The following is a 25,362-nucleotide window of genomic DNA, read 5'->3' as shown; positions in this document are numbered from 1 at the left end:
GACAGAATTACTGACAATAAGGGTCACCTATTTCGGCGACCCAACAGACAGAAATGGGTGAAAACAAAACGTCCATCATCCTTTGGTGGTGGAGGTAAGAACTGCATACTATATGATGCAACACAACTTACACAACACGGGAACAACAACTTGAGATGAATTCCACAGTCATAACGATAGCATTGGAATTGAGATCTCAAAATGATACTGGGAGTAAACAATGAAACTAACATCATGAAAATAATAATAATGGAGGACCAGACCCTCGATAGAGCTTTGGGGTGTTGACTTGTCACGAAACGTTTTTTGGCTCAAACCAATCCTGGACAGGTCATCCCTCCGACGCAGGATACTCACCTGAAGGTGGCAGGAATTTGTAATTTGTTCAAGCTGTGGAATTAGGGTTATGGTGGGTAGTTAGGGTTGCTGCACAAGGGTTCCGGTTACTCTAGGTGGTTCCCTTCCCAGCAGCCAGTGAAGACAAGAATTTTGAAGTTGTTCATGGTGCTGGCAATAACTCGTCTACACTTTGCGAAAGACATCGTGGGATTGTTATCGTCCAGCAACAACTAATGCCAGCAGACAAGATGAGTCGAGATTCAAATCATAGCTGGACAGCTCAGAGGTGAGTGTGCATATCACTAGTCTATCCCTCCACCCCCAATCAAAGGATAGCAGTGAAATTTCCACTCTACTGAGGTCAAGCAATTCAACATGACCGACTAGTTCCGTTTTAAAAGAAGCTTGACTGAAAGTTTGAGTACCTGTATGATGTGTGGTTAATACAGTTGCACTACAAATCATACAGGGGGCGGGGGGGGGGGACCACTACAATTTCCACCTGTAACTGCAATAAAATACTCTGGTTTCACTTGAAGCGACTCCCTATCCATTACCATATCGCTTTTAAACGTATGTTACCCATTTAAGAGGTTGTGTCACAGGCTTGCCCTAGATAACGTCTCAAAACCCATTTCCACCTATAAAAGGCATCACTCCCTTCGCTCAGGCAATCCTCATCTCGTCTCAGTCCCTAAACAATGCTGGAAACATCGTCACCATTCCTTCTCTTTGTGCTAGGAACTTTCTTCCTCTTTCAATCCATTCTTCCAACTCTATATTACTTGTTATTCATTGTTGTTATTATTTTGCACTGCATGATAAACTTTCGACCCGTCCAGGATTGTGTCCAATAGCCAAGGAGTCTGCTTAGGCAGCACCAATGCTCTGCACAGAGTATGGTCCCAATGGATGGATGGATAAACTTTGTGGCAAATTTCCATCCAGATGAAGTCTTAACGTGGTTGCCAACTCTACCGCTGTTGGCGGTAGTCGACCGCTTTTTGTATATTTGAACAGCTTACCAATTTTATTGCTGATAATTTGGAGAAAAATACCCATTTTACCAAATAATATGTCTCGTCGAATTATTTGATAGATTTTTATGGTGTGACAAAGGCTATACTGTCCACCTTCTGGAGGTCTCCCTCGATACTGCGTGAAAAATCATATATCTGTGATCTCATTGCATTTCATGGGCTGGCAGGATGGCCGAGGTCCAAGAGGTACTCACACTCACCTCTCAGCTGTCTCGTCTGGGTTCAAACCCCGACCCAGCTATAAACTGTCATCCCAGTGTTTCACAGGCAGGATGATTTATCAACGTGTCCCTTGGATGGACGTTAAACGGGTGGCCCATCTGGCAACATTAGTTGGTGGACGCTCAAGATCCCACGGTTTCTTTCAGGAAGAGTAGGCGAACTATCACCGGCACCCTGAACAAATTACAAATTCCCGCCTTAACCAGCAGAGGGCACTGCATCAGCGGTACAGCCACACCCTCAGCCAACGATGGTACCCTGCGACCTCAAGCTGCATACAAACAAAGAAGAAGATTGCATTTGATTGGCGGCGTCTGCTGTTCAAAGTACGAGGCAGCCAATGACGATCGCTGTCCCATTTGCAAGCAATATTGACCTGGAAAATGTAGGATGATTCTCATTGGTTGGTTGACTCGGAGCAAAACATTGGTCTCCAGAACTGTGTACGTTTTATCTATACCTAAAAAGTTGTATTGTCTGTCTGTCTGTCTGTCTGTCTGTCTGTCTGTCCGTCGATAGAATCCACCCCACAGGTTGTAACCCCATCATATTGCATACCGTTGGAATCCTCTTGGCAAATGGGGATGCAAGAAAACATTTTCAAACCGACACGGTACCCAGTCTGTGCATGCACAGGTATAAACACCATACTTCCGCACAAACATACAGGATACTTATAATAATAATGATAATAACATTGGATTTTCAACAAACTATGTTATTAACTCTAATAACGAGGACGAAGTGCAGTGTCCAGTGGTGCTGCTGAACACCCTGGACATTCCTGTATTATTCATTCAGTAGATTATTATTTGGTAGTAGTTGTATTAGTAGTGGTAGGATTATTATTCAGTAGTTGTAGTAGTATCAGGAGAATTGCCAATGGCTGAGAGTATCTATCAAGGAGGTGAGGAAGGGCTATTACAGAAGATTCAGGTTGGAGTGGAGGAGGTAAAGGAACAGCGAGGTAATCAAAGAGTGGATAAGGCTCCGGGTCCAGATAATACGCACCTGAGAGTATTGATGGAGGTGCTTGAGCAGGTAACGAGATATTAATGGATATTTTCAACAGCTCACTGGAGTCAGGACAGGTACCGGAGGATTGGAGAGAAGCAAATGTAACACCAATTATTTAAGAAAGGATCCAGAGAAGAATTGGGAAACTATAGACCTGCTAGTTTGACTTCAGTTGTGGGGAAGGTGTTGGAGACATTAATTAGGGACCAGATGAGGAACCATTTAAATAAATACAACCTAATTAAAGGTAGTCAGCATGGGTTTACCAAAGGTAGTTCCTGTTTTACAAATATTTTAGAGGTCTATGAAGCAGTGTCTGATTGGGTGGATGATGGAAAGGCAGTAGACATAGTATATGTAGACTTTAAGAAGATATTTGATAAGGTACCACATCGGAGGTTGTTAGCCAAAGTGAGGGCTTATGGAGTGACTGGTCAGGGAGATAATTGGATTGCAAACTGGCTTTGTGATAGGAAGCAAAGAGTGGCTGTGAGTGGGAGGATGTAAGTAGCGGGGTACCTCAGGGATCAGTACTCAGACCATTATTATTCATTATTTACATCAAGGATTTGGATAGTGCGGTGAAGAGGTAGGCTTTCCAAATTTGTAGATGACACAAAGCTTGGAGGTTGAGGTGGACAGTAGAGTGGGTGGTGATCAGATTCAGGAAAGTATTGATACTTGCATAGATTGGGCAAAAGATTGGCAGATGGAATTTAACCTGAGCAAATATAAGGTGTTTGGGATGGGAAAAAACAATGAAAATAGAGATTACAGGATGCAAGGGGTAATTATAGAGCATGTCACACAGGAGAAGGATCTGGGGGGGGGGGGGTGGTAATAGATTTGGGAGGTCAGCTGGTAGCACATTGCCAGGTAGCCTGTCATCCTTCTGAGGTCGGCAAAATGAGTGCCAGCATGCTGGTATCCTGTGTCGGAGTGGCGACCCATCCAGATTTGTGCCCAATAGCCGAGGAGACTGCTGAAGCAGCACCAACGCTCTGCACAGAGTATGGTCCCAATCTCCTCCTCCTCCTCCTCCTCCTCCTCTTGGTAAATCAAATAGGGTTTTAGGTTGTATTCGGAGGGGTATCATTTATAAATAAAAAGAGGTGGTATGAACATTGCACAGGAATTTAGTGAGGGGCACATCAAGAATATTGTGTGTAGTTTTGGTCACCACAACTCAAGAAGGCATACATGTCATAGAGAGGGTTTAGCGCAGGGCAACTAGATTGATTCTACTGGAATCGATTGATTGATATGCTTGAGAGCCTCATATCATTGTTATGCATTGCTGTCTACGCTATCGCTGATGATTCGCCAATAAGTGATGAAACCAGTCCAGTAGCGGAGGGGAGTGTATAGTATTGGGATTGTCGTGTGTGTACTATGTGTGAATGGCTTTATAGTTGTTGAGGAACTCTGGGAAGGGTTTGAAACAGTGTTTAGCCCTTACCTTGCGCAAGTCTTCTTGGGTTGCTTTATGCAGCTACTTTGGCTGGAGGAGCATGGGAGGGTCAATTATTTATATAATCCTAGCCACCTGGGTGTAGTCGATTAGGTGAGAGCTGATTGGCTATTCCCTCCATTCACAGGTGAGAGATGTGGTGGGTGGGTCTTTGTGTGTATGTATATATATATATATATATATATATATATATATATATATATATATATATATATATATATATATATATATATGTATTTGAGTCACTTTCTAACCTTGGATATTGAAGATGTTATCGTGTTTTCCCTGAGAGTACAGTGCATGTCACAGTGTCCTTGTGGCTTTCATGAAAGACTCGGAAGACCCAGCATGAAATGTTGCTGTGCTACCTGGATAATTGACTACCATAGGTAGCCAGCAGACCGAGGGAAAGTGTGAGGGAGAGAGTGAAGGGGAGAGCAAGGGAAAAAGGGAGGGATAAAGTTGAGGGAGAGATCGAGGAGGAGAGCATGAGGGAGAGAGAGCAAGGGAAAGAGTGAGGGAAAGGAGGAGGGAGTGAGCGAGAAAGTTGAGGAAGAGAGCAAGGGAAAGAGTGAGGGAGATAGTGAAGGAAAGATGAAGGGAAAGGGGTAGGGAGTGAGGGAGAGAGCGGGTGAAAGAGCGAGGAAGGTAGCAAGGAAAAGAAAGAGGGAGGATGAGAGCGAGACAGATAGCGAGGGAGAGAGTGAGGGAGAGATTGAGAGAAAGGGTGAGGAAGAAAGCAAAGGAGAGAGTGAAGAAGAGAGCGAGAGAACTCAATAATTCCTTCAACCAAATGACTACCTGTACCATCCATCATTGAGGTTTTGACACATTTAGTCTGGAACAATAGGTAAGCAAGAGAGATCCCAATAATTCATTCAACTTATACAACATGCACCATGAGACAGACAAAAATTCAAACCATTTGTACAACAACTCGCACAACGACTTGTACTTCCAAGGCAGACAATCCAAACAATAACCCATTATTAAGGCAAACTTGCATTACTGTCGACATTCAATTACAATCAAAATAATTAATTGGCATTTGTAATGGTGACTGACTGTGTGCGAACAAAATTATTCACGGACATTTTGACTGACCAATTCAATGGACGTTTGTATCAGCTGGGAACCGTAAATCATTGACGTTTTGACCCTTTAATCTGAGAACCTCTCCGACTAACAGGTCCACAATCTTAAGATGTGTCCAAAGTCCATTCAATCAGGCAGTGAAACCTTATTGTTACTCTTCGTCTGTTCATTGGACATTTACATCGCTTAATCTTTCAAGGATGTTGTAAATTGCTATACACACTGGATATTATAACTATACTAAACATTAGTTGCCAATAACTATAACAGACGTTATAAGTAAATATAGTGGAAGACGTGATAAGCAAAATTATTTGTACATAACACCATTTTAGGCTGGCAGCAAGCAGTGCTGGATTAAGCCTCGGCTGGCCCCAAGGCACATTTTTAAATTTTAGAGAATGGCCTGAAAATTTTAAATTATATCTCGGGCTCATGGAAATGGACCCAGGACAAAAGATGAACTGATTCAAGAACAAAATATTTAATACAAAAAAAGACAAATATTTAATGTGAAAATAATTTTTGGGCCACATTTTTGGCTGGCCCTAAGGCACGTGCCTTGTCTGCTGAATGGTTAATCCAGCACTGGCAGCATGGTCTGGAGGCACGCACACTCGCCTAACGCCGTCGAGCCTGGGTACGAATCCCGACGCACTATAAACTGTCACCCTGGTGTTTCACCGGCAGGGTGAGGAATCAATACGTGTGCCGTCCCTCCAATGGACGTTAAACTCGGTGTGCCGTCTGCGGCACTAGTTGGTGGACATTGGACATCCCAAAGTGTCCTTCGCAATGAATAGGTGAGCTATCGCTGGCACCCTGAACAAATTACAAATTCCTTCCACAACTACTGCTGAGAAAGCAATGGCAAACCACCAAGTGTAAAACTTGCCAAGAAACTGCTTCAGCAGCACCGACACTCTGTCACAGAGTATGGTACATCAGAAATACAAACCAAGCATGACATCTATCTATCGATACTAATAAATATGTGTGTGTGTGTGTGTGTGTGTGTGTGTGTGTGTGTGTGTGTGTGTGTGTGTGTGTGTGTGTCTTTGTGTCTTTGTGTCTGTGTGTCTGTGTGTCTGTGTGTCTGTGTGTCTGTGTGTCTGTGTGTGTGTGTGTGTGTGTGTCTGTGTGTGTGCGTGTGTGCGTGTGGGTGTGTGTGTGTGTGTGTGTGTGTGTGTGTGTGTGTGTGTGTGTGTCCTCCATAACTCTAAAACCATAAAACCGAGCAGCCTGAAACTTTGCTAGCATACTAAGAAAACTTCAAGGAAGTGCAAGAGTGAAAATTGAGTGTTTGGGTTCATTAAAACACCCATTTTGAAGATAATTAACGGCCTTATTTAATTTTATCCTTCATCAGGTGATCCTCGGCCACCTCGCTGTCTGGGATCTGAAGGTGTTTCCTAGGTAACCTCGCTGGGGTCTGAAGCCGCCATGTGTTTTTGGACTGCTCAACCATGCTTGGCCTGCTCAACCATGTTGCGACCTGGAACAGGACACAACGATTTCTTAACGATAAAGTTTTTTTTCTCACTTTTTTCACTCATTGTCGAATGCCTGTTCATCATAGCTATGAATCACTGTGTACATCACTTTTGTAAGTAGTATAGTTTTCAAATTAGGAGCTTGGAGCGATTTCATTTATTATGTGAGAATTTTCCAGGACCTACTCTCACGGACTGATTAAAGTATATCATCGAAATATTATTTCGGTTTTGAGGATCAGATATCATCCGGATTAAACAAGTGTCGAATTATGTTGTGAAATCTGATAATTTAAAGAAATAATGAGTCTTATAACTAAGCCAATATACTTATTTACTTTAACCAAGTAAGGCTATGTTCTCTCCTTTTCCATAAATACACAAGAAAATGTGAAATTTCCAAAGCATTAAACTTATCTTTTTCTACAATTTGGAGAATTACATTGAATGAACAAAAATTTAGGAACGTGCCAAAATTAACCAGCTTCATTGAGCTAGATGATGATGCATTCACTGCGAGACCTCGCGCCCTGTCACCTGTCACCCAGAGGGACTGCCGATCCATAACATCTGCCAAATCTGTGTCTATACTGTTGGAGGTTTCGTGAGGTGCTCTGCAGGGAATTAGCAAATCTTGAGAAAAACAGACGTTTAAAAAAAAGAAGGTATAACGTCTGCGCGGACCCTGAACCGATGTAACATGTGACGCGTCCACAGAAGAGAAGGCGAGATGGGGGGATTATCTGCAATGTTTATTTCTGAGCGAGTGGTTTGTGCTCCGTCGCCCTGAGCGAGTGGTTCACTCTCTATCGCCCTGAGCAAGTGATTCATGCTCCGTTGCCCTGAGTGAGTGGTTCATGCTCTGTAACCCTGAGCAAGTGATTCATGCTCCGTTGCCCTGATTGAGTGGTTCATGCCTCGTCACCCTGAGCAAGTGGTTCATGCTCGGTTGCCCTGAGTGAGTGGTTTGTTCTCCGTCACCCTAAGCGAGTGGTTTGTGCTCCGTCGCCCTGAGCGAGTGGTTCACTCTCTATCGCCCTGAGCGAGTGGTTCACTCTCTATCGCCCTGAGCAAGTGATTCATGCTCCGTTGCCCTGAGTGAGTGGTTCATGCTCTGTAACCCTGAGCAAGTGGTTCATGCTCGGTTGCCCTGAGTGAGTGGTTTGTTCTCAGTCACCCTGAGTGAGTGGTTCATGCTCCTTTGCTCTGAGCGAGTGCTTCGTGCTCCGTCGCCCTGGGTGAGTGGTTCTTGCTCCATCGCCCTAGGCGAGTGATTTGTGGTCCGTCAACCAGAGTGAATGCTTCGTGCTCTGTTGCCCTGAGCGAGTGATTAGTGCTCCGTCACCCCGAGAGTGGTTCATGCTCCATCACTCTGAGTGAGCTGTCCGTGCTCTGTCACCCTGAGCGAGTGGTTCATGCTCCGTCACCCTGAGGGAGTTCTGAAATAACACCCGATTTCCAAGTCGTTTTCTGTAATAATGTGTTTTCTAAATTACTGAGCCAATTTTTTTTTCTACCCTTCACACGCAGCTGTTTATAAAGATTATTTTTTGTGAACATATCCCTGAAACGTCTATATCAATGCAGCATTGTTTTTCGGTGAAAGCTACTCATGGTTTTGTGTTGTTCAAAAAACATAACACACACACACACACACACATTCTCCCTCTCCCTCTCCCTCTCTCGCTCTCTTTTCCATCCTTGCTCTACCCCCTCCCAATGCAGTGCAGCACCCTCCTCCCACACCTCTCACACTCTCCCCTCTCCTCTCCTCTCTCTGTCTCCGGACATATCCAGACGGTGTTTATGTCTGGATGGTGTTCGTCTCCAGATGCGTTCAGGCAGGGTTTATCTCCGGACGTGTCCAAGCGGTGTTTGTCTCTGGACGGGAGTTTATCTCCGGACGGGTCCAAGCGGTGTTTGTCTCTGGACGCTTCCGGGCAGTGTTTGTTTCTGGACGGGAGTTTATCTCCGGACGGGTCCAAGCGGTGTTTGTCTCTGGACGCTTCCGGGCGGTGTTTGTTTCTGGACGGGAGTTTATCTCCGGACGGGTCCAAGCGGTGTTTGTCTCTGGACGCTTCCAGGCGGTGTTTGTCTCTGGACGCTTCCGGGCGGTGTTTGTCTCTGGACGCTTCCGGGCAGTGTTTGTCTCTGTACGGGAGTTTATCTCCGGACGGGTCCAAGCGGTGTTTGTCTCTGGACGCTTCCAGGCGGTGTTTGTTTCTGGACGGGAGTTTATCTCCGGACGGGTCCAAGCGGTGTTTGTCTCTGGACGGGAGTTTATCTCCGGACGTGTCCAAGCGGTGTTTGTTTCTGGACGGGAGTTTATCTCCGGACGGGTCCAAGCGGTGTTTGTCTCTGGACGCTTCTGGGAGGTGTTTGTTTCTGGACGGGAGTTTATCTCCGGACGGGTCCAAGCGGTGTTTGTCTCTGGACGCTTCCGGGCGGTGTTTATTTCTGGACGGGAGTTTATCTCCGGACGGGTCCAAGCGGTGTTTGTCTCTGGACGCTTCTGGGAGGTGTTTGTTTCTGGACGGGAGTTTATCTCCGGACGGGTCCAAGCGGTGTTTGTTTCTGGACGGGAGTTTATCTCCGGACGGGTCCAAGCGGTGTTTGTCTCTGGACGCTTCCGGGCGGTGTTTATTTCTGGACGGGAGTTTATCTCCGGACGGGTCCAAGCGGTGTTTGTCTCTGGACGCTTCTGGGAGGTGTTTGTTTCTGGACGGGAGTTTATCTCTGGACGGGTCCAAGCGGTGTTTGTCTCTGGACGCTTCCGGGTGGTGTTTGTTTCTGGACGGGAGTTTATCTCCGGACGGGTCCAAGCGGTGTTTATCTCTGGACGCTTCTGGGAGGTGTTTATTTCTGGACGGGAGTTTATCTCCGGACGGGTCCAAGCGGTGTTTGTCTCTGGACGCTTCCGGGCGGTGTTTGTTTCTGGACAGTGTTTGTCTCTGGACACGTCCGGGTGGTGTTTGTCTCTGGATGTATCCTGGTGGCAATTAACGCTCCACCGCACGTCTTCCTTCCCTTCCTCTCACCTCACACTGTCTTCCCTTCACCCACCCCTCCTCCTTCCCCAACACATCCTCACTCCCCCTCCCTACCCTCTCTCCTTGCTTCCCCTCTCTCCCTCTTCCCCTCTATCCCTCATCATCCCTCCCCCCTTTACTATCCCCGTCAGTGAAGCGACGTGTGGTATTTGCTAGTTTCCAATACATAAAGCTCATTCTAACCACTGAATGACTGACTGACTGATATTACAGACCGGTACCTTCGGGTGACCTATAAAGCTGAAATTTTGCATGCCAATGGACATCAAAACCGTTAAATCCACCAGTAACAAGAAGCGAATACTTCGATATCGCACGGCTGGGGGCAGTAAAAGTCTCGGTTAAGAATGATGAAACAATTTTGCAGTTATAAAATAAAAATGAAGACACGGTGAATTAGCATGCATGATGGGAAGAGTTGTGACGTTGGACAAATTTATATTTATAGCCCTCAGATCAAAGGGACGTAAAGTCTGGTGTTGGCGCAGTGGTTAGGGCAGCGGCTTGGGATCCAAAAGGTCCTGAGTTCAAGCCCCGTTGGGCCACTGAATTAATACACCAGGGGGTTGACTCAGCCTGTCATCCTTCCGAGGTCGGCGAAGTGAGTACCAGTGTCCTGGGCCGGTGTATACCCCGGTTAAAATAGGTGTACCATATCCCTGTGTCGTAAGAGGCGACCAGGGTTGCGTCAGGAAGGGCATCCGGTGTAAAACATGTGCCAAATCACTATGCGGATCATACGGATGATCCGCTGTGGCGACCCCGAACGGGAGCAGCCGAAAGAAGAAGAAGAACATCAAAGGGACGTACGCGGCCATAAGTGTGACAGAAGACACAGGACAGAGTAGCCAATTATATAACAGCACGATGTCGTGGCGCTGTAAAAATCGCAGAACCATCAGAAAACATCCGTAAATGAAAATATAAATAAATTAAAATAAATAAATGAAAAAAATGCAGGTGAGCGACCCGAGACAATGGGAAAGCACGGCTCGTTATTGCCTACAATGTGTAAGCATACCCCGCTAGTATATACGCGTATGTATATGTATATGTATATGTATATGTATATGTTGCTGTGTGAAGATATGATCGAGGTACATTATTACTTTTCCACAAATGTTGTGCTATTCTCCTGCATATTATTTTCAGTTGATCATGGCCAAATTCAAGTTGCTGACCCAAGTTCGTCAGCCTTGATAACATAACATGCTTGAACCCGTGAAATAGAGCAAGGTAGAAGACATTTCATGACAAAGTTAACTTTCAAACCTTACCAGGTTTTTCACCTCCCGGGACTTCAAGAAGTAAACTTCCTCCTTCATTGTTCCCGCATGCAGTCTGCTCACAATGCAAGTGCACTTGGACATCTCCCAAATTACCATCTTCTTGCACAATCTTTAGAAAGTTTGAATCTTTAACCTCTTCATCACTCGTCCGTGTCTTTTTCAAGAGGTCTTCTGTGGAGCTTTCCTCATCCGAATTGTCCGATTCCTCAATTGTGTGTAAGGTCCTCGTGCACAGCCTCTTAAAAGTGCCTGGACTCTCTCCTTCTATCAACTCGGAATCCTTGTTAATGTCAGTGTGTTTCTCTGATGGTTCAACATCAAAGGATTCATCAATGATGGGGCCATTTTGAAGACCCCCATTTTCAAAAGCAGCCTTATCCTCATGACAAGATGCAACCACCATAACAGGTTCCAGCCTATTGCAATGGAGGCTCACATGAGAATTGTCATTGCTCTGAAGCGGTTGTGTTTCTGTAGTTTGACAGTCAAATGAGCTGTTGCCTTGTGATATATCAGCTTTTAACCATGCATCGTCATCGTCATCATCAAAGAGCATAGGATTTCGAAGTGCCTCAACATATGATTTACGATACAGCCTGTGTGCCTCTAAGCAGGCCGAATTTCTTTGCCGGTTGGTGTTCTGCCATGGCCATTCATGGTTAGTGAGATTTGAATTTTCACTCAACGCCAAGAGTTCAACATAATCACCAGCATCAATATCATTCTCCACTGTGGGACTGGGAACCGCTGGTAAGGCACCCAGTCCCCGTATCACTATCGGAGCTTGGCTGGACGTTTTGCCGACTTTTTCAGTTTGTTCACCTCCTCGCCAATGTATGGTACCGTCTAATGGATTTGGGGATTGGTTTCCTTTGCAGTCCGTCGTGCCACAAGTCCTTTGGCGTGACCAGTCAATGTCAATAAACGCAGGCCGCACGAGTGTTTCCCAAGGCAGTCTGCAGAGACCAGTCTCGCTGGCCAGAAGAATGTTAGAGAGTGGGCCAGGAAAGACTGAGGGACTAACTCGATAGCCAGCACCATGCACTACTGCCTTGTTCAGACGACAAATCCAACCCGGTGCAAATATCCTGGGAAACTCGTGCTCAGGCAAGGTCAGCTCCTGTAGAAGGCGGGTGTCACCTAACCAGCGGATCACAACACGTGGTGCCTTAGTGACAGGCAGCTGGCAATTTGATTGTGGTGGCGCTGGAAGCACCAGGAGGTAGAAGTCACCAGGCTGCAGCAGCTTGGGATTGGGTGGGGCTAAATGCACCACAATGCGGTCACCGAAGGTCAATGGCCAACCCTTTTGTCCGGGTGAGTACCTGAAACACTGCGCCTGTTGGAAGAAAAGAAGAAAATGAATTGCTGAACCATTATCTCAATTACACAACAAAGTACAAAAACATCACAGCAAAAGGGCATTTCATTTAGTTGATCATGCATTTACCACACTGTTATAATACAATTATTATTTATTTATTCGTATGCAGCTTGTGGCTGCTTGGCAGCATCCGCTGATGCAGTGCCCCCCTTACCTGTAAGCTGGTACTCGTTTTTGCCGACCTCGGAAATATGACAGGCAGAGTCAACACAGTTGGTGTTAATTCAACGATAAAAACAGGAGCTTGAACTCAAGACCCTAAGATCTTAAACCAGCCGCTTGATAACCGTTAAGCCAACACCAGGCCTATAATACTGTACAATGCAAATTGCAGTAATTGACCTATTTGCAGTAGTTGTGGTGGGAATTTGGAACTTGACCAAGGTACCGACACACAATGGCCTATTCTTTTCAAATGTATCAGGGGATCTTTAATGCCCACAAAAAACAAGTAAGTGCTTGTAAAATGGGAGCAAGAATAACATGGGAGTTAAGGATATAAAAGAGCATAGAGAGTATTTGACTCATCAAACTTGTATTTACATCCACATTTTAACTTTTCTTATTTACTTAACTTCATCTCTCCCATTAATTTGTTGAAATACTCACTATCTGCAACCTAATTTAATTATATTTCCACCAAAGGTGTAAAATGTCTTAATACCAAAGATCCATATTGTAATTCATCTTTCGGAACGGACTATGTGGTCCCAGTACAGAAGACAAAACCTCCTTTTTTGAAACATACGACGAGATCATTTATGTTTATATGACTAAAGACAGCCAGTTCAAGTCCTGCATGAAAGAGGATATGCACAGGCTACAGCACTACCTGCTGGTGCTGTACTAAAATGGCAGTTGCTAAAGAAACGACCAAAAATGGGGATCAAACTCAGAATAAGATGAACTCAAAGGGGTGAAGGACCCAACCAGACTTTAATTTGAACCTCGGAGCTACACATTATACTGTAGTTCGAGGCTGCAAAGCCTACAATGTTGAAAAGATTACTGCATTTCAAAATACTGTAAGATGGAGGTTGCCATGGGAATACAAATAAGTGATGAAAAATATGCGGGGTTTGATAATAATGGGTCAAAGGAATTGGGCCATTACGTTGTATATAGTTATCATTAATTATTTAATTCAATCCATAAGGGAATGCAGTTCTTAATTCTTTAATCCAGAAAAGTTCTCTATTGTTGTTTAAATTAATTCTTTCTTTATCTTGCATCCCAACCTTTTCCCAGCCATTTCCCCCTTATCTTTTCAGCTCCATGAACACTGAATCTCACGGTTTTTTTTTTTTTTACAGTATCAGTAAGTAAAGTGATGAGTGAGTAGTGAGTAGTGAACAACCAGTTGTCTTATCTACGTTTATCATACCACTCCTATGTGCATTCATCCTCACATGGCACCTCTGTATCGTTTCATCACACTTTTGCCGCAAGTTAATAAATAAACTCTGTTTGAAGTTTTACTTATGACGATAGCTGAGGTTTTAGATGATATTTTTACACACACACACACACACACACACACACACACACACACACACACACACACACACACACACACACACACACACACACACACACCAAACTCAATGAAACTGAATGTTTTAGTTCCATTTATCAATTGACTTATTTTTTTCCAGGCTGATTTTTATAAATGTTGTTGTCCTCATAACCGTTATTTTCATTCTCAATGTGAACATAGTGTTATGCCTCTTGTCGTTATGGTCAAGTGGCGGAGTAAGAGTCTGCGATGCTATCCGGAATAGTGCGATGCAAAACCATGGACTCGAATTGCTATCTCTCAGTTTTGGTAAATCAATCAGATGAATGGACACCATTTTTTATTTCCTTTGTCACCTTTAACCATTTCAAATTCACTGAATATAAATAGGTCCCTGTCATCATTGCACTGGATATTCGAGCTCTACTTGTCACCCTAGATCGTTGGAGGAAAGCGACCATTCAGCATGTTTTCGGAAACTTTCAAAAACCCGTTAGCATGTTTGATATCATTGTAAGTTTGTTATGAATGCAAACATAAATGCAAAGTTTTTAAACATTGCACCTATCAGTAATAGCTCCAATGCTCCGAATGAATCTCCCTCATTATATCAACAAAGCACAGTGAGATAGCAATAAGTGCGCGTGCAGAAAGAACACAGACACAAGTAGTAATACCATTGTGCAACAACTTATTTTTGATTAAACCCAAGTTGGGTTTCCAATTCACACGGTTTGAAAAACCAATTCCATCAGAAAAGTGGTTACCATAGGATAGAAATCAAATGAGCTATTTCATGATGCATGCCTTTTTAAGCACTTACACGAGCACCCTGCTGCAGCCGAAGTAGCAGTTGGTGAGCAGGTAGCAGGAAGTCGAGCCAGAAAGCAAAGGTATCACCTGCGTAAGTTGCCTCCGCAAGGGCCACGGCCTGGGCACGGGCCGCGCCACCCCTCGGAGGATACAGGGTCGCCAGCACTGCTGCGATGTTGCTCTCCGCACCCTGCTTGGCCTACAGGTGAGAAACACACCTCAGAAAACTTTAATTTATTTATTTATCAGTCCAGCAGTATTTCTACTATCCATAAAAATAATGTTAACTCCATTGGAATCGAAAATTCTTCACTTCATGTACAATCCCAAAGGTGACTTGTAAGTTGGGCGACGCAAAAGTTTGACCCAACTGCAAAAGCAGACACACCTCATCTTATATCCACAAGATACGTTACATTGATTATTTCAACTTACGAGGAAGATCGACGCACTCATCACAGGAGAATTAAGATACGTCAGTAAAAGAAAATAAATGTTTCCAGGATGTGATTCACAAGACCATCTCGGTGACCCGAGCAATTAACTGGCAATAAACATTTTCATGTCATTGAGAGCACTTCCTCACAATTGAGAATGATAATCTTACAGAATTCCAGCACTGCACAAAAAAGTGCAAAATGGAACTTTTCCAGGGGACAAATCAAAACAGAAGGGGAGTTTGAACCTTGGACCAGAGGGTTTTCGTCCACTCGAAAATTCTTCTATGCTTATCCTCCCTGGTTATACCAACAAAGCAAAGCGAGGTAGCAATAAGTCTTCACCAACTTCCCTTTTTACATGTGGTTAATCACACTGATACAAAGAGATGCAAATAAAGTATAAGGCGCAAGAACCAAATTTTTGAGAATTGCAGAGCAGAGAACGCAAAAGGACAATGAACTTGATGTTTTGTCGAAAAAGGCTTCACAATAATAAATAAATAAATAACGTTTTATTTGACAAAACCTTGAATAAGTTGAGATTTTGGATTCTGTGCTCTGCAGCTCACACAATGCTGGTGATTATGGACTCTCCTCACTACAAACTCCTCTTTATGACATGGGACAACTTCAGACTTTGAACTATTTTGTTGACAATTTCATCCTCAGTATAAGTTTTATGTACGAGTTATCCCAGAATATTTTTTCTGAATTAATTTGGGAGATATGCAAATATATCTTAGATGCAAATGTGTGACAGCAGGAAATGCGAGGAAAATGGCAGCAACAACAGCAACAACAACAACAACAACAACAACAACAAATGGAAGCATTTCTACACTCATTCTAGTAACAGTTGTTCCAATAAGAGGGTTCGGTCCTGCTAACACATTTCATCGTGCTTGACTGGCTGCTGTTGACTTGGCCTTGAAACCCTTTTGGGATCTCAACAGACCGGCCAATGCAGCTACTGGAATAGAAATACATTCCATTAGCATGTGTCATGCAAAAGTGCGCAGCAGGATGTCTTCTTAGCTATACCTCGCTCATTGGCGATAGTCTAGGTGCTATGAGCTTTCGAGCAAGCTCAGCAGGAAGAGCTCCAGTGCTATGAGAAAGTGGTCTCCTGTTTGAACACCTCCTGTAGACTGTATGAGCCTCGGCCTCTATGCAGTTACACATTCGTTTGACTCTAAGGCAAGCCTTGTTGATGTCTGTCCTGGATTGTGGTGGCATTCTGTCGCCTGTTTTGTCTACACGATTTCCCGGCGCCATGAAAACAAAGGCAAGGTTCCTGAAAGCAACAAAACCAAACTTCCGAAAACACCAGTACGTCTCACTCCTGGCCCTAAACCATGCCTCAGAAACAGCAGCCCAAACGTTGTAACACCCAAGAACTTCAACTTGAACTTTGTATCACCGCATCGACTACGTCCTGACAATCAAGCGGCTTCAAAAACATCATCATGGCGGTTGCATTGCCCTACAAAGTAACATGCCGCTTTCATTGGCATACATTGCAGATGAAAACATCTGCCATCATCAAACATATGCATTTTCACAGTTGTCTTATGTAAAATTTACCATTCCTGGCCTTGGCAGGAAACAGCACAAGAGGTTTCATTGGCAGCAAGAGAAAGTCAGAAAGCAATGCTGTTGAGTGAAGACGCAGGGGAATATGGTCTGACAATTGCAATAGCTGTTCTACTCAAAGAGTGAAACACAGGGGGAAGGAGTGGAGAGTACAGTAGCTGCTTTCAGTCGCTTGCCTAAAAAGAAAAAAAATAGGAAGGAAACAGATTTTCACATTTCTTTCTTTTTGGGCACTTGGTTTCCTATCTGCCTGTTTGCATACATAGTAACCTTCATCGAAACACCCCCATGAAATGCCATCGTCCATTATTGTTATTAATTGAAGGCTGGCAGGATAGATTAGAGGTGTCTACATTTCAACTTTGAGCTGTCTAGCTCAGGTTGAAATCTCTTAACCCAGCTATAATCTGTCACCATGGTGTTTCACAGGAAAGGCAAGGCATCAATGTGTGTGCCATTCATTGGATGACCCATCTGCCAGCACTGGGATCATTGGTGGACGTTAAAGATTCAACTATCCATCCATTGGGACCATACTCTGTGCACAGCATCAGTGCTACCAAAGCAGCCTCCTGGGCAATTGGGTCCAATCCTGGACAGGTCACCACTCCAACACAGGATACTCAAATGGCTCAATCATCCCAGAAAGCTGGAACTCATTTTGCCAACCTCAGAAGGATGACAGGCTGAGTCAACCCCACCTGGTATTATTTCAACAACCAAGTAGGATTTGAACTCAGGACCCAAGGATCCCAAGCCTACCACCCTAACCATTGAGCCAACATTGAGCAGGCATATTCAACGATGTCTTTCCCGAAGAGTAGGTGACGTCTTCATCGGCACCCTGAACAAATTACAAAATCTTGCCGGTCGAACATCAGGCCTAGCCAGCCTTTTCGTGAAAGACTTGGCCCAGAATCCCCCCAGCTGAACGCACAAGAATGATGGAATAATTTGGGCCATTAAAAAGTCAAAGACGAATAAGAATGAATGAGAAGGGTTTCATTATTATTCAATTATCGTTACTAATATTTATTATGAGAAACATATTATATATACAGTATAATATAGCTATTAGTGATTTGATAAACAGAAGTATGGGAATCCAATCGAATCGGAATGAAGGTGGTGAATATTTCCATATTGTTTGGGCCCAAAGTGCAATTTAATAAGTAAATGTCGATCACTATTCCCATACTTCCGTTTACCAGACCCATACTTGTGTTTCTGTTATAATGGTTTGAGTGTTTGAACACCGACCGAGTCATACCCAGACTTTAAAAAAGGTATGTCTGCTTCCTTGCTTGATGTGGCTCATTTCAAAAAAGGACAGAGCATGGACAAACAAGCAAAGGTTAAAACAATAATAGTGCAGGCTTTGATGGGCCTAATGGCCTCGTCCTGCATTAGAATCCTTGTAAGGGAACTCATATTATTGTATTATTATTATTATGACAGTATTATTACCCCACACATGCAAAGTAAAAGGTGGGGTTAAGCAATTGCTTCACTTCTGGATGTCTGTCTGTCTGTCTGTCTGTCTGTCTGTTCTTCTGTCTACAAACGTCATTCCTTTCATGCCATGAGACACATAGGGCTGCCGAGGCAGTTTCATTTGGCCAAGGAGTACAATCCTCGATGGATTGTACTCCTTAGCCAAATACTCAATTGGACACTCGATTGTCTTATTACCCCAGTAAGCTGGTACTCGTTTTGCTAACCTTGGAAGGATGACAGGCTGAGTCAACCCACCTGGTGTTATTTCAACAGCACGACAGGGGCTCAAACTCAAGACCCAAAGATCTTAAGCCAACCACCATCACCGTTCAGCCAACACCAGCCTTGAATGCACAGGGAGAAGTGAGATTTTTTTTTTTTTTTACTCTGTCTGCTTGTCTGACAAGTGAAACAAATGGAAAATTAGTCCAAACAGGAAAATTACTGTTTTTAGGGACTTCATAAAGGACACAAGTAACAGGCACGAATAACTAATGTAATGTGTGAGATCGGGTGATGTAAAAGACTGCAGAAATGACGGTACAGTTCCAAAAACATTTTTCTACGACATTTAAAATCTTTATTTTATTTCAATTGAATTATATATTTGAACATTGTAGAACACAAATTGCCATCTTGGCACTTTCAAAACCCTTCCGTTTAGCAGTATGTACAATATTACAGCATTTTACGTCCTCACGACCAATCAAAGTTACCGCTTGTAGATCATGCCCATGTCCTCGTCTCTCAAGACAGCATGGGGTAAGGTGTTCTATGAACTCTTTAGTTATTTAAGAGAAAGATATGGCTGAACATCTCGAATGATCAACCAAAGTACAAAAATATATACTGGCTCAAAAAAATACAACATACCACTTCGGCAATACCGACAGTCCAAATCATTCAACTTGTTCTCAGGATTTTCTGACTCCCATGTGTACCATATGAAGGCCAAAATAAAACCTGTCATACAACTTCTGACAACAAATCTATGTAAAGTAGTTTATATTCGATGCGAGCAGGAAATTCATGATCCATCGGTACCTCATGTGCAAACTATGAGCAAACGAGCGATAATTAGGCCGGGGGCCAGTGGGACCTACCTTGCACCCCCCCCCCCCCCATGCGACAATTTTTCACTGATACCACAGTGTTCATATATGTCCCAAGTATCAGAAAAAAGATGTTCCCAGAAAAATAACTCATTTGCACTATGCTTTATCAAGCTGTTTCCATTTTTGCATGTAATTAAGCAATCCAAACATTATTCTACATCTCTGACAACAAAGGAAATCTGTTCACTTTATTCCTTGACCCTCCAAACATATGTTTAGATTCCTCATTTATTAATTTCCATGTCTCAGGAGTTGAGATATTTACGAAAATGAGAATTTCCATAATGGCGGATCCTAATTAGCATATCAATGCATTTAAAATTATTTCCAATACTTTTACTCAAACAGAAAATAGTTATGTTTCCCTTAAACACCAACAGACATCATAAGTCGCAGTTATGTATTATATCAGGCCCAGGTAATTAATTCTATTGATTAATCTGATTTCGCATGATTTTCGAATGATTCATTGTGCTTTGTATTTTATGCTAATTAACCTACTTTAAAAAATTCAAAAATTTTAATAGATTTTTTGCCAACCTGGCTTGTCCATTATTGTTATTAATTTAAGGCTGGCAGGATAGATTAGAGGTGTCTACATTTCAACTTTGAGCCAAAAATTGTGGCGGGGTGCAAGGTAGGTCCCACTGGTCCTCGGCCTAAATTGCTTTGCAATACATGTCCCCTTACCGATGTGGTATTTCAAATAACCCGATGTACATACATGATGCAAAAACATGCGTATGGCTTATGTGCATCTATAATACATCGTGGTTATATACCAGGGATCATTCCAATTGCACTGGCCCATGGACGAACACTCAGGCCTGCCGATCTGTGCTGCTTCATGCAATGGCGGCACACAATTTTATTGGGGTGGAGTCAGGCCAGCTGTCCAGCCAATGGGTGTAAAGCAGTTGGTTGGAATCAGGGCAGCTGAACGCTGACCCATGTATAATGTGATATTTTCTAAGTCTAAAAAGGGCATAACTCTTGAAAAATTGATGGAACGCCCTGAAAGTCGAACTTTTTCTGTAACTTGTCATAATACAGCCATATACCAAGTTTCAGTTGAATATGTTAAAGTGTATGGGGAAAAAGTCAGAAAACCACAGGTGGGACGGACAGACAGACAGACGGACAGCATAGTATAGTCCCCTCTGGTAAAAGAAGTAAAAGACTAATAATGGTTAAATATCAAAAGGAGAAGACCGCCTGAACACAATATGTGAATCAACGTGGGCCGATAATGTGACCATCTTCAGCTGGTGACAAATTAAGAAAAATAACGCAGTGCAGTGGTTGATACTGTATTTTTACCAGTGACATGTCAGTCTACAAGATGTTCTTGTTGATGCTCGTGTTGTGGTACTTGTTGGGGGTTGATTTTTGGAATGTGTACCCATTGGTCAGGCAACTGCTTGACTTCACCTACCTTGGCACCCAGACAAAATAATATGGCCGCCATCTTGGTTTTCTAGTGTGCCGAAGACATCAGGCCTGTAGGCCTCTGCTGATTATATACTGCCCGGGTTTGTTGCATCAGATTTCCATTGGCTTTGTTTGGGTCAAGTGTTACTAGCAATGAGGGACAATGAAAAATCTAATCATATGTTTTAAAAAAAAAAATTATTAGCAAGGTTTAATCATGTCCGTCAGCATGCACAGTTCGTGCCTCCATAGAGCCGTTCCTGTGTTAATTTTGTGAAACTGAATCTGATTTCCATTGGCTTTGCTCCTCACGATGTGGTCCACAAGAGTCTTTCATTACCTCTTCCACAACTGAGTAAAATGTGCTTCACTCTTGATTAAACCTGTACCACCACTTGGCGAAAGTCATCTGCTGAATTTATGTTTCCTTTTTTTCTGTATTGCATTGCATTTATGTCGCATGTTGTGACCACAGGGCAGTCATTCTTGTCAGTTTATAATCTCATCATCAATCATCATCATCATCAATGAACCAGAATCTTAACAGAGTGTTGGTGCTGCCGAAGAAGTCTCTTGGCCAGTTATGCTGTAATTTTGTAATTTGTTCAATGCGCCGGCGATGACGCTTTCTCTTTGGAAAAGATGACGCCTTTGGGATCTTTAACGTTCACAAACGTCCCCAGTGCTGGCAGACGGGTCCTCCGTCACACGGTATGGCACACACATCGATGCCTCCCTCACGCTGCATGTGAAACACCAGGGTGACAGCTTACAGCTAGGGTGAGATTCAATCCCATGTCAAAAGATGAGTGCGCATTCTTCTAAGCCAACCCTCATGCCACCTGAAGTTATCAAGCCTGGTGTTGGCTTAGTGGTTAGGGTGGTGGCTTGGGATCCTAGGGTCCTGAGTTTGAGACCTGTTGGCTGCTGAATTAACACCAGATGGTTGACTCAGCCTGTCATCCTTCCAAGGTTGGTGAAATAAGCACCAATGTACTGGTAATAGGGGCACTGTATCAGTGGCATATCTGTGCCTCTAACCAATGATGCAACCAGCAGCCAAACAAGCTCAAATGAGCTAAGATCCTCGTCCTCTTAATGATGACGTCATAAAAACGAATATGACGTCATTGTGATGTATCAGGTTTGCGATAAATTATCTGTGCTCATGCCCGGCTTGATTCCCGCAAACAAAATTAAAACAGCTTGCCTAGTTTTGGAGATAATGGTGTAGGTGATTTCCATTAGCGGTGATATTATGACGTCAACTTTTTTTTAGGAAGAATTTCCAAAATCGGAGATGGTTACTGCCTGCGCGTGGGCTTTCTGCATATACATGGCAAGTTTCACGAAGATCCGATGAAAACTCTGGGTTGTGAAACAAAAAATGTCAAAAAATAGGAATGTCATAAAAATTGATATGACATCATAGTGATGTATCATATGTGCGGTAATTCATTTCTGCTAATGGCCTGTTCGATTCCCGCAAACAGAATTCAAAAATCTTGCCGAGTTTCGGAGATAATTTTTTGGGCGATTTCCATTACCAGAGATATTTTGACGTCATAACTTTTTTTCGAGGAGGAATTTTCAAAATCGGAGATGGTTACTGTCTGCGCAGGGTATTTTTACATAATCATGCCAAGTTTGAGGAAATTTTGATGAAACCTGGAGGCTGTGAAACAAAAAAGTCCACAAGAAGAAGATGAAGAACAACAATGTGAGTAAGACTTAGAGATCCTCGACGAGGATCTGAAAAAGGCTGTACACGATTGGCACCTGAAATTTGCTATTTGCTAATCAAGTTAACAGTGGCTTATTAATTTTGATCTTAAAACTGATGGTGAAAGACTCATTCGACTTGGTGAAGTAACATTCAACTAAAAATCTTGAAGGTTATTATGCACACTCTGCCATAAAAAAAGAAAACCCGAACATGTACAGTACTGTGCAAAAGTGTGGGTTCTTTTCACGTTTGTGGTGCTTTTCCCTATGAAACATTTGTGGGAAGTGAGAAGTGTGCAATATGGGTAGATAATAATTCACATTTCGGTGATAGTCAATTGAATGTCAATGTTACCTTTAAGTACTATACCGTATGTAAAATAAATGAGGAAATTGAAAAGGTTTTATTTTTTCGATACATATGATATTATCAATGTGCTCGGAATGTCTACTTACCACAAATATAATATAGAGGAAACAGTTTGTGGATTTTCATACAGGAGATAATAACTAGAGGGGGAGCACTCGGGAGAGTGCAAAACCTCCACCGCCAGTACTGCTGGGTCACTCAAGTGAACCTTGTATCTTATTCATTAAATATGATGTCAACAGTGCTGACAGAGTTATAGTTCTTTTCTCCAACATTTTTTTTTTTGGGGGGGGGGGTTGGAAATCACTTAAAACATGTCGAAATGCAAAAAAAAATTCTCCAACGATTTTTTGGGGGGGTTGGAAATCACTTAAAACTTGTAGAAATACAAAAAAAATTCTCTTTTTTTGGGGGGGGGGGTTGGAAATCACAAAACATAGAAATGCAAAAAAATTCTCTATTTTGGGGGGGGTAACAATTTCTTTTGGGGGGTTGGAAATCACAAAACATGTAGAAATGCAAAAAAATTCTCTATTTTGGGGGGGGGGGTAACAATTTCTTTTGGGGGGTTGGAAATCACTTAAAACATGTAAAAATGCAAAAAAAAAAAAATTTTTCTCGAACAATTTCTTTTTTGGGGGGGGGGGACCAAGTCAAAAATTTAATGGCATGATCCTTGGACCATACCTAACCCCCCCCCCCACCAAGTTTCGTCGAAATCCGTCAAGGAGTTTTTCCATAATACTGTTCACAAACAAACATAACAAACAAACAAACAAACAAACAAACAGAAAGGGGTGAAAACAGTAACCTCCATCCATCTTCGAAGATGGAAGAGGTTAATAAATTATAAAATTATTGAAGTAATCAACACCAGCAAGATTAATGTAAACTACAAGAAACCACAATAAAAGTAGCAAATTAGTGAATATGTGAAATTAATTTTCATCAGCTTGTTCCCTTCCTTCAAAGTCAATGAGTGCGTTCAGAATGGCACCAAGGAAGCAACTTTCAACAGAACAGCGTGTGAAGATCCAACTATATGAGAAGGACACACTCTGAAGGAAACAACAAAAAAGCTGAAGATCTCTGACAATGCTTGTGACCTGAACACCTGAACAAAACTGGCTCGGTACAAAACAAGATAAAGCCAGGAAGACCCAGAAGAAGCTCCCCAAGGCAAGACAAGCATTTGAAGTTGCTCAGCTTAAGCGATAGAATAAAATCAAGTCAGCAGCTGACAAATGAAATGAGAGCAGGACTGAACATAAACATCTTGTCCAGCACTGTGCGCAGAAGGCTGATTACCGCAGGTCTCCATGGCAGAGTTGCAACAAATAAACCACTGCTGAGACCACAGAATAAGGTGAAAAGATTTAAATTTGCAATGCAACACCATGACTGAGTGACTGAATAATTGAATCGGGTACTCTGGTCTGATGAATCGAAGTTTAAAATTTTTTGATCGAAGAGACGCCAGTTCGTACATGAAAGACCTGGAGAACATTACAACATGCAATGTTTCCAGGCTACTATTAAACACAGAGGAGGCTCTGACTGGGGTTGTAACTCAGATTATTTTGCAGGAAAACTTGTTAAAATCAATGAGACCCCCAAAAAAGAGAAGTACAAGCAGACAAGCCAGTAGGCGGACATGGGTAGTCGACTACCCAATAGAACCCGACGCGATGGGCCCGTTCGATGGTGAATGACCTGAGGATTAAGCACAATAAAATTCATGATTCGCACTTCAAGGGTTAATGCTGCAGATTGTTTTTTCGTTCAAATACCCCCACATTTAGAGGTTTTTCGGCCGTTGCTAGGCAACCGAGGGGTCCATAGCAACGGTTCTTTCTCACACATAACTAGGACATACCATGAACCTACCATACCAGTTTCATGTGTATCAGACTCATAGTCTCTGAGATATTACGAACTTCGTTTTTTTATTGTCTTCGACCAGGGTTCATTCAAAGTCTGTCTTCTCCGACAGTTTTCATAGGATCCGGCTGGAAATTTTTGACAATATGGCTGAATGTACTGCCCACAGTCTCGCGTGGCCTGATTTTTGATTTTCGAAAAATAATTTTTTTATGATTTTTCTAAAATTTCAAAGTCCCGTTGCTAGGCAACGGTGGTGTCCATAGCAACGGTTCTCATTTGCACACAACTAGGTCATGGTACGAACCTACCAACCAAGTTTCATCAAAATCGCCATTCTATTAACTGAAATCGCCATTTTAAATACTGATAACACTGAACAACAAATTTCAAAATTTTTTTTTTACTGGAGATGTGTAAAGTGATTAAGACTAATTTGGGTACGCTGATTTCAAAAATCATAACCGTTTTGCTGTATCACGTCAGGATTTTCAGGAACAGAAATATTCCCATTGCCTAGAAGTCAGGATTTCAATGAAATTTACATATGTCTTTAACATGTCTATTTCGTACAATTGTTG

At 42.8% G+C, this 25,362-nt stretch overlaps 1 protein-coding gene across 4 annotated transcripts in view; it reads right to left on the bottom strand.

The window, feature by feature from the left end:
* LOC147016622 (pleckstrin homology domain-containing family G member 4B-like) overlaps positions 1–25,362 on the bottom strand; it is a 110,869-nt gene that overhangs the window by 50,917 nt on the left and 34,590 nt on the right. For 3 of the 4 annotated variants that reach the window (XM_085845448.1, XM_085845450.1, XM_085845447.1), the window contains exons 2-3: positions 14,740–14,928; positions 11,005–12,355 (exon numbers count right to left, since the gene is read on the bottom strand). In XM_085845448.1, the coding sequence (XP_085701574.1) occupies positions 11,005–12,355; positions 14,740–14,928 (1,540 nt within the window). Of the gene's footprint in view, positions 1–11,004; positions 12,356–14,739; positions 14,929–15,164; positions 15,201–25,362 lie in introns of those variants that run through there. The other variant, XM_085845449.1, reaches the window with a different exon arrangement.

This window comes from Eptatretus burgeri, chromosome 11 (genome assembly GCF_056783735.1).
Source record: "Eptatretus burgeri isolate ZD-2024b chromosome 11, Ebu_testis_v1, whole genome shotgun sequence".
Taxonomy (NCBI): Eukaryota; Metazoa; Chordata; class Myxini; order Myxiniformes; family Myxinidae; genus Eptatretus; species Eptatretus burgeri.
Note: the sequence above shows the minus strand (reverse complement) of the source record. Positions and strands in the feature narration are given on the sequence as shown.